At 37.5% G+C, this 9,528-nt stretch overlaps 1 protein-coding gene across 1 annotated transcript in view; it reads right to left on the minus strand.

The window, feature by feature from the left end:
* The window catches only part of LOC131434744 (frizzled-like), a 91,761-nt gene extending 83,325 nt beyond the window's left edge, over positions 1-8,436 (minus strand). The window contains exon 1 of the mRNA XM_058601820.1: positions 7,116-8,436. Coding sequence (XP_058457803.1) covers positions 7,116-7,784 — 669 coding nt within the window. The 5' untranslated portion in view covers positions 7,785-8,436. The remainder of the gene's footprint in view (positions 1-7,115) is intronic.
* Positions 8,437-9,528: the final 1,092 nt, after the last annotated feature.

Genomic DNA, 9,528 nt, shown 5'->3' on the forward strand with positions numbered 1-9,528 from the left:
TGATCGATTTTCGGTCTACGATTTGGACAAAGGAAGTGAAGTGTGCATTTTGCAATATTGATCGGTTCCACGGTTTCTTTGTATTGCGCAGATAGCTTCATGCCTTTTCCGTCATCGATCTTGTAGCTTCATCTTTCGATCGTTCGGAAAAAAACTTTCACATGTTATGCCGTTAAGCACCACGTTGCGCAAGAGATGTATTTGGTTTTTGGAGGGCTTTTCATAGGGAACACTTGCTGTTGAAATTCAGCCGGGCAGGTTTTAATGCAAAGTTTTATTTTTTCAACGAAATTGAGCAAAGATGAAACTGATATACTAATAAGAGTACTAATATTAGTAAGCACTTCAGTTATTGAATTGAAAACTAAACCTATCTGGAGCATGTTTATGTGTTTGATGTAGGGTGTACTTGAAAATTTAAAGCTTTTCGGCTTATTGTTGAAAATTATTCAAATTATATTATCACTTCGAAATACTTATGAGAATGAACTTAGCGGGGCACCTTTCGCCGATGATAACGCAAATAGGTGAATAATTTGTAGCTAATTAGTTACGATAATTTTGAATTTGATGCTCAATTTTTTTTTGAGTACTTCGCTAAGTTCATATGAAGTTAGCGAAGGCCCCCTTTCAAATATGCTTCACAACAAATCGAAACCCAGTGAATAATTTGTTGCTAATTAGTTACGATAATTCTGAATTTGTTGCTCAATTATTTTTTTTATTTCCTTGAGTACTTCGCTAAGTTCATATGAAGTTAGCGAAGCCCCTCTTTTAAATACGCTTCAAAACAAATCGTAGCCCCGTGAATATTTTGTTGCTAATAAGTTACGATAATTTCGAATTGGTTGCGAAATTTATTTTTTATTTTCTTGAGTACTTCGCTAAGTTCATATGAAGTTAGTGAAACCCCCCTTCCAAATATGCTTAAAAACAAATCGTAGCCCAGTGAATAACTTATTGCTAATTAGTTGCAAATTAGTTACGGTAATTTTGAATTTGTTGCTCAATTTAGTTTTTACTTGTTTGAGTACTTAGCTAAGTTCATATGAAGTTAGCGGAGTACTCAAAAAAATAAAAACAAAAATTGAGTAACAAATTAAAAATTACCGCAACTAATAAGTAACAAATTATTCACTGGGCTTCGATCTGTTTGAAGCATATTTGAAAGATTTACTTCATATGAACTTAGCGAGGTACTCAAAAAACTTTAAAAAAAATTGAGCAACAAATTCAAAATTACTGCAACTAATTAGCAACAAATTAGCAGTAAATTATTCACTGGGGTGCGATTTGTTTTGAAACATATTTGGAAGGGGGCTTTGCTAGCTTCATATGAACTTGACGAAGTACTCAAAAAAAATTAAAAATAAATGAGCAACAAATTCAAAATCACCGTAACTAATTAGAAACATATTAGAAACAAATTATTCACCAATTTGCGTTATCATCGGCGAGAGGTGCCTTGCTAAGTTCATGTTCATATTTCATGAAATACTTTCGGGTATCACAATACGTAAAACCAAGGATGGCTTTTATCGTATCAAAGAACGCTCACTCGCAACTCTTCACACGATTCAATAAGTGCCATCAAAGAGAGACGGATAACATCGTAGCAACAAAAAACGGCATGGTTAATTTAACATAGAATAGACACCAGTGCGAGAATGAATTTCTCTCGATGACTTGTCTGAGAATCAAAGGTTATTTCGCTGCTGTGGGGATTCTCTCTGAAGCAACAAACGGTCGCTTATTCTCGTTTCGCGATCCAATTCTGTATGAGCAGTGGATAATTGCGATAGAATCATTTTACTATTGCCGCTTATTCTAACTATGTGCATATAACCTTTGCATAAGTTGTGTCTATGAAAATGTATGTGAATGCTCCACACAAGGGTTTTGAAATATTGCAACCTAGTATGAGAATCATCAAGTCGAATCATCGATTCGATTTTCTGAGATAATTGTCAACTTGCAATTCTCTCTTGATAAATTCCACACAGCACCAATCATTATCAGACTGTAATTTTTTTAAAGGGCCGTGAAATACTCAGTGTATGAAGTGGAGCGAAGAAATGTAGAAAAATTCTCTCGCGGTTCATGCATTGAGAGACTCGAGTTCTTGTAGCATCGTCTACCGGATTGAAAATGTTGTATACAATATAGATAAAAATCAAGCAGCTTCTGTCAAATTTTCGGCAATCACCAACACTGCGTAAAACTAATGGTTTTCAACTCTAAAATATTTTATCTTGCGAACATCGTTAAAGCAACATATAGAATAATGGGTTTTTCTCTGCTATAGTACTTATAAAGTTTGTCTATAGCAAAGATCTTTTATTACCTGGTTGAAATATGAAAAGAGTAGTTGAACAACAAGCTTTTTCTAAACCGTTTAAAATGATTCCATGTTCTAATCTATTGCGGAACAAAAACACCGGATCAAGTATAAATGTTTACATCAGTATAATTTGTATCATACAAAGGTACAAGTCCGAATTTGTCATGATGATCAAGTCAACAAGCCATGATTCCGAAAACGGGGTTTTCTGATATCATACAGTAAAAAACTGCCATGTTTCGCCGTAATGTGAGCGCAACGCATGCTATATCGATGAGTAGAACTTTAGGCAGATTTCTGCATTATGTGCATATTCCGTCTATTTTTTTACTTTTAAATGTTATATATGCTTTATCTACGAATATATTTATTCCAAACATATCCTGCATATTATCAAACGCTGCTGGCAAAAATGTACCGTTTTTCTTGGGCAAAATAAAACAGTGCCTGAACGTCGTATTGAATAATAATTATCAAATCACAATAGTTTGGCTCCCGGCTCATTGCTTCATTCCAGGCAATGAAAGAGCCGATATTTTAGCCAAACGTGATGCTATTAAGGGGGAAATTTATGAGAGATCGATTGCTTTCAACGAATTCTATAGCGGGTCCCGCCAAAGAACACTTGCCAGCTGGTAAACTTCTTGAGATAAAGATGATCTGGGTCGATGGATGCACTCAATTATTCCTAAAATATCGACAACGGCATGGTTCAGGGGGTTGGATGTGAGTAGAGATGGACTTGGACTTTCCGAGACTAATCATTGTGCTTGTGGCGAAGGTTACCGCAATATTGACCATGTTGTTTGGACATGCGTGGAGTATCGTGATGTCAGATCTCAACTAATAAATTCCTTGCGTACCAAAGGTAGACTATCCAATGTCCCAGTTCGCGACATTCTTGCTTGTCGTTACCTTCCTTTCATGAAACTTATTTATTATTTCATTAGGTCTATTGGAGTTCCAATTTAAATTTTATGTTGTTAGACTGTTTTCTCTTCCATGAGGTCAACCAATAGCCAGCTATCTTATATTAAATAAAAGTGATGAATATACAAACAAACCTGAAATATGAGATCGTGTGCAAAATAAATGTAATCCATTTAATGTAATTTATAACAGCAACTCGCTTGATAAAAACAGTGTTTAGATTAACTAATGAATACCAACATACTAATATGATATTCGAAATGTATTAGGTTTAAAGTACTGTGTATTGTGGATGCCACGGCGAAGAAAAACTTATGTATATTGCCTATGAAATAAACGTATTTATATAAAAAAAATATCCTGCATATTGATTGATCACTAGAATAGTTAATAGTTAATAGATGTTATATGCAGGAGCACTTGGAATGATATCACATCTATTATTGATCTATAACACGCGATTAATTACCCGTTTTTTACGAGGGTTTTCGAAGCCACACGATTTTTTATGCGGTTTCCCGAAGTTACGCGGATTTTTACGCGGTACGTATCCCCCGCGTGAAAAAGAGGGTGGGTAATGTTAGATACATAACTGGATGTCGTGAATACGAAAACAACTGGCATGTTCCTTAACATTTCCGAATATCAATTAGTTGATCAATTGTATGAATTATGCAAGCATTTCTTTTTTTCACTACTAGAATTTGAAACGAAGCACCTAAACTAAAGTTCAGATTAGTTACATTAAACAATCTGAAACACAATTAAATATTATGAAATAATCAGTATAGTTCTTTATAATAAAAATACAGATTAATCTGTATACTATTGAAAAACTTCGTTGTTTTTGCCATATACGTTCAAGTTGAAAAATCTCGAATCTATTGGTAGTTGCATTATATAAATCCTTCTACAGATCACTGAACTATGAGCTTTCAAAATACGAGAAAAGCAAACAAGCGTCTCGTTGATACCAAACATATTAGAAAAGTTTAATTTTGAATATTTTGAGATTATGTCACTCAACAAGAGATATTCACGATCAAAAATTTATCACTCTCTCAGAGGGTAATTTTTGAACAGGCGCCCAATAGTAAAGTAAGTCGTATTCACGACAAAATACCTCAGTGTATTAAAAACCAACATCGAACACAGACTCTGTTTGCTTGATTCGTGTTTGTCTTGTATCCGACGAAATTATACATGGATTTTTTAATCATGAAATGATGAATTACACCTTCTCATGAAATTTCATGAGCAAAACGATTGATATCAAAATTTTCATGAAAGATGTGTTATTGTTCATGATATCAATCATTTTGCTCATGAAATCATGATTTATTATTGATGATAGACATGATTCATGTTTACATGATTTTTAATCATGGTACCGGGAATGGATTTTTATCAGTGTATCAATAGCCCAAACACTGGGTAGTGCTTGCACGTGCACGGGGCTTGTTTTGTTTCTCAATTTGAGAAAAAGATTTCATTTTTGTTCATTTTCGTTAGTTAAAAAAATTGTTATTGTAGGATGTCACAGTCACCCATGTTCTTGAAGTAAAAGAGCATCCAGTTCTGGCTAGAATTGAGTGGCACTTTGTTCACAACTCGCTTTTTCGCCCTTTGTTTCCTCATCAGTGGGAGAAAGTATTGTTGAGGGTGGTTTTTATTTGTTTTTCGTCTTGAGTGCTAGTTGCAGTAGATGCGTCTTGTTGTACAATTAGTGTCAATTGGGTCGATGATGAAAGTGTTTTTGGATCAGAAGTCCAGGATTCACTAGTTGCCGGTGCGAAACGCTTACCCTGGATTTTGGTGTAAAGTGTATTTTTCGCTGTATCAGAGCAGAATTTACCGTAGTAAAACGTAGTTAAAAAAAACTGATCGTGTCGGAAAAAACTCCGGCTTTGTTTATCGGATTCTCTCACTTCGGTAGCGTATTATTATTTGTGAAGCTGTATTGTCTTCGTATTTGTCATTGCGATCGAAAGCAACTTTTGACTGTACGGAATGAGACACGAGTGCAAACTGACTGTACGGGGTAGGTCCGAAATTATTTATTTTTGGTATATTTGCCTTTTGATTAATCGTTGTATGTCAGTTATCAGATGGGGGAAAAATTTGCATTGTAAAATGATGAGAAACATCACTAATTGGCACCTACTGAAACAGCCCATGTTTCCATTGAAATAGTGGGTTTGCAAATTATATGAAATATGACTTTTTGATTATTCTCTACTCACATACATTTTTGTTCTGCTATACTGACCGATCGAGGCAACTTTCAAGTTCCTTCGAGTTTCAAAAAGGGCGATGATGAAGGAGACATACATCGGACTGGTGGAAAAAAAAACACAAAATACATGGGAAGAAGCTGTTCCAAAGAAGGAACCCTACACTTTTCGCTTCGGCAGTGATATCAAAGTGGTTGATAAATAAATACGTTTAGGTTTACTTTACTTTACTCCAATGTGTACTTTGGACTAGAAATAACCGTGCGGTAGAGAAATATTGGTATAAAATTGATCGTCTAGATAACGCTTATTAGACCGGTTACGTACGATCAAGTAGAGGAAGAATAAGTATTGATGCTCTCAGTGGCTAGTGACGAACGACCTTACTTCGAGTGAACAGAACACCAACGCTTGATAGAGCAACATACATTGCAGACATATCCAATCTCGACATAAAAACGTAAATATGGTTGACTAATGAATTTCGCTGATAATAAATTTGACAACTTCTCTTAATTATAATATTTTGATGTTTTGGGATTCACAAAAGTCTCGTCCACGCTTGGACGAATAGATGTTTAATTGATGAAGTGACAGTATTGAAACTTCAAGAGTATTTACACAGTGTAAATCCGACCTGGAAAGATTCGTTGTGTCAGTAGAATCGTAGCACCAGCCATGCAATGGTTCTGTACACTCTGAATCGGCTTCGATGTCTGTAGAAACAGAAGGTCATATTCCACTACAGGAATGTAATACCAAGGCTTTGCTTTTGTTAAATGACAACAACATCTCTCATGTCGATCGCAGTTCATTGGCTTGTCATATCATAACATAACATAACATGTCACAGATCATAAAACGAGAAAGTTTACAGATTTTTTTTAAAGATTTAGGATAGAATCTAAAATACTGACACAAATTACTACGGAATCCTATATACGCAGGATAACTGAAAAGTTTAACACCGTAGCGTTTCGTTCAATAATATAAATATTAGTATACCAGGCACACCTCTCGTTAGCACGGTGATAAATGTGATACAACTGGGTAAGGTGTTGTATTTACTGACATACATAGCAACTAGCAAACGCATCCCTCATTCATCCTACACGAGCACCCAATCTGACACCGTTCGTCGTAACACAACAATTGCTTTTTTCTGTACGTCCCATTCCCAAGACGAACTTTCAGCACATGATAGCGACGACTTCGTGGATCTGACATCTTCTGTCGCTACCGAGGCCGGCTAGCCAACGTCGTCAAACAGACAGCCAGGAATCTAATCTTCAAACATCACCAGAAGGCAAGCTGTGTAACTCCTCGCCTCTGCTCACAGCTTTCGCCTTGTGGCACGTTATTCTGCACAAAGAGTAGTTGTTCATTTTTCCCTTAAATGGATAAACGGAGTAGCTCCACGTTCGGTCGTACAACCGGCCAGTCAGTCTGTCAGTCGCACTATACGGAACGATTCAGCTGGCGGTTCGAACCGACCTGCAGCTCAACGGATGCTGATGTACGTGATTGAAATGTGAACAGATCTGGTTTTCGACCCCGCATCAACATCAACATCAACAACAACAACAACAGTAACAACCCTCAAGGCTTACCTTTCCACCAACCGTCAGTTGATAACCCATAATCGTTGGGGCTTTCAATTGAACGGGACAGACGAAGCCCAAATCCCGGTGGGGCACGTTTGGTGCGGTGTTCCGCCGGGGTATCTGCGGCTTGGTAGTATGGATCGCACTCGGTGGTATCGGGGTACTTTCGGATGAGTTGTTCTGCGACACGCAAAGTTCCTTGCCTTCGGTCGGAAATTTACTGCACTCGAGGTTCTCCGGCCACTGGAAATCGAAAGTCCGCATGATACTTTCGCACACGCGAGCACTTTCGCACAGACTCCGACAGGGAGGTATCGGATAGCTAAGGATTGTACAGACCGGAGCATACAAGGAGCATAGGAAAAATTTGAGATCTGGACTGCAGTCGATTTTAACCAACGGTATGAACTGGTGCACCTCGAGGGCTGCCTCTTCTTGCTTGACGTGACCGAGTAAGTTCGGCATGATGGTTTTGTTGTACTGAATATCCGTACAGAACGGTATTGTAATCGGTTCGCAGCGGTTGTGGTGCTGGAAGTCGACATCCGGGCCAATACCCGACATTTCATGCATGCCATATGCATCCGGTTGCTGAATGCTTAATCCAACATTAGCATAACCAAACACCAGGACAATGGAACTGAACACCGAGTACACGTTTGCCATTTTGCTCATTCTTTACACCCTTTTTGTTGTTTTTTTCACTTGTTTCCACTAACTTCATTATATTCCGTAGCAACACGAAATTCTCGGATTTTTCTTTCGCTTCTGTGTTGCTTCACTTCACAACCGAAGCAAGAAACCTTAAGCAAAAAACCATCAAACCAGATGAAGCAATCTGAACACACATCTTTCTTCTCACTCCGGACAAATTTTGCTCGACTTGCACTTCAATACGATGCCGACATCAATATTTTTTGGCGAAACACCAACACACAACCGTGTATCCTAAATTTCCCACTTTTCCTTTTGCACGCTTTTCACAACCCTCGGCCGATGCGGACCAACCGAATGTGATTTCTTTTAAGAATATTTTGCTTTCTTCAAACCAATTCCGATAAACGCTCACACTTCGCTTGTTGAATGGATTTCACTCGGGTTTCGAGCCAAAACTGCTTCCTCTGATTACTGGTTTTCACCATACTAAAATTCAACCCAAAAATCACTATCACATATTCAGCGGTGCAACATCCAACCGCTGCGATCAACGCATAATTTGCAACTTATGCTACGGTTTGGATGTCTTCCTTGCAGTTATCGCAACAAAAATCCTGTCTGCCGAAGTGAACACCGACGCGTAAACGTCCGAACGTAGACCGAGCTCGACAACAACCGAAGAAAGACTGAATGGAAATGATGTTCGGATGATGGTGGTTGCCTGCAACACAGCGCTCGGGTCGGACTCGTGTGCGAATGAATCGAATGCGAAGGTGTCAGTGTACGTGTGTTTCCTGGATGTAAACAAGCAGCGGCAAGTGCATAAACCAACCATGAGGACTGAATGCGGAGCCGAACGCCATCCTAGCACCACTACATATCGATGCGGTGGAAGCAGAGCGCGAATTGAAACTGTTCGAAAGTGTGCTACAAGTGATCTAGATGAGTTTTGCCCTCAAATCGGATGAAGAAAAAGTTAGTAAATTGTTCAATCGGTTTTAATCAGATTCGAAATTTGTTTATCACAAAAAGCACATTTCAAGCTATAATTTTTAATAATTAGACTGAACTTAAACACTTAATCTCCCTCAAAATGCTTGACGTACGAATTGATAAGCACGCGGAGAGTAGTAATGCAATGCAGTCTCAAAATTCTTGAACTCATCACAGTAGGGTTACCCAAAACGATAATTATGCATAGCACGAACCAACGAAACACTTGTGCCGAAAGCTTAAATTGTAGATCAAATAATAATATTCACAGCATTAGATAAGTCAAAATTAGTATTTCAAACATGTCCTTATTCCTAGTTTTTTAATCGATTTTTTCATGCTTGCTACCCTAATTCAAGCCGACGACATTTCTGCAAAAGCATACGAGTTTTATGTTACCTTCAAAATATTTGTTCTTGTAAATATTCTCTAACGGTTAACAAGCGTCTAATCTTAAAATCGACTAAAACCATACGTTTCACAAGGATTAGTTTTAGCAAAAACCACTGGTATCGTTCCTTTGAACAAGCGTGTTTGATTTCAAACTACATTTTTTCTTCAGGTCTGTAGTGCCTTCCACATATCTTTTATTTTGAAGCATTTTATTTTGTTTGCCCATGAATATTTGCATGGTGATTAGCTATTTTTCCAATTCACTACCTGGCGAGATTTATGATATTATCACCAATAAAAAAGCCTTTTTTAATCCACCTAGTGGTGTAATGATGCCCTTCTCATATTATTTATATTTTTGAAAATATCACGAGAA

This window comes from Malaya genurostris, chromosome 3, assembly GCF_030247185.1.
Source record: "Malaya genurostris strain Urasoe2022 chromosome 3, Malgen_1.1, whole genome shotgun sequence".
Lineage (NCBI taxonomy): Eukaryota > Metazoa > Arthropoda > Insecta > Diptera > Culicidae > Malaya > Malaya genurostris.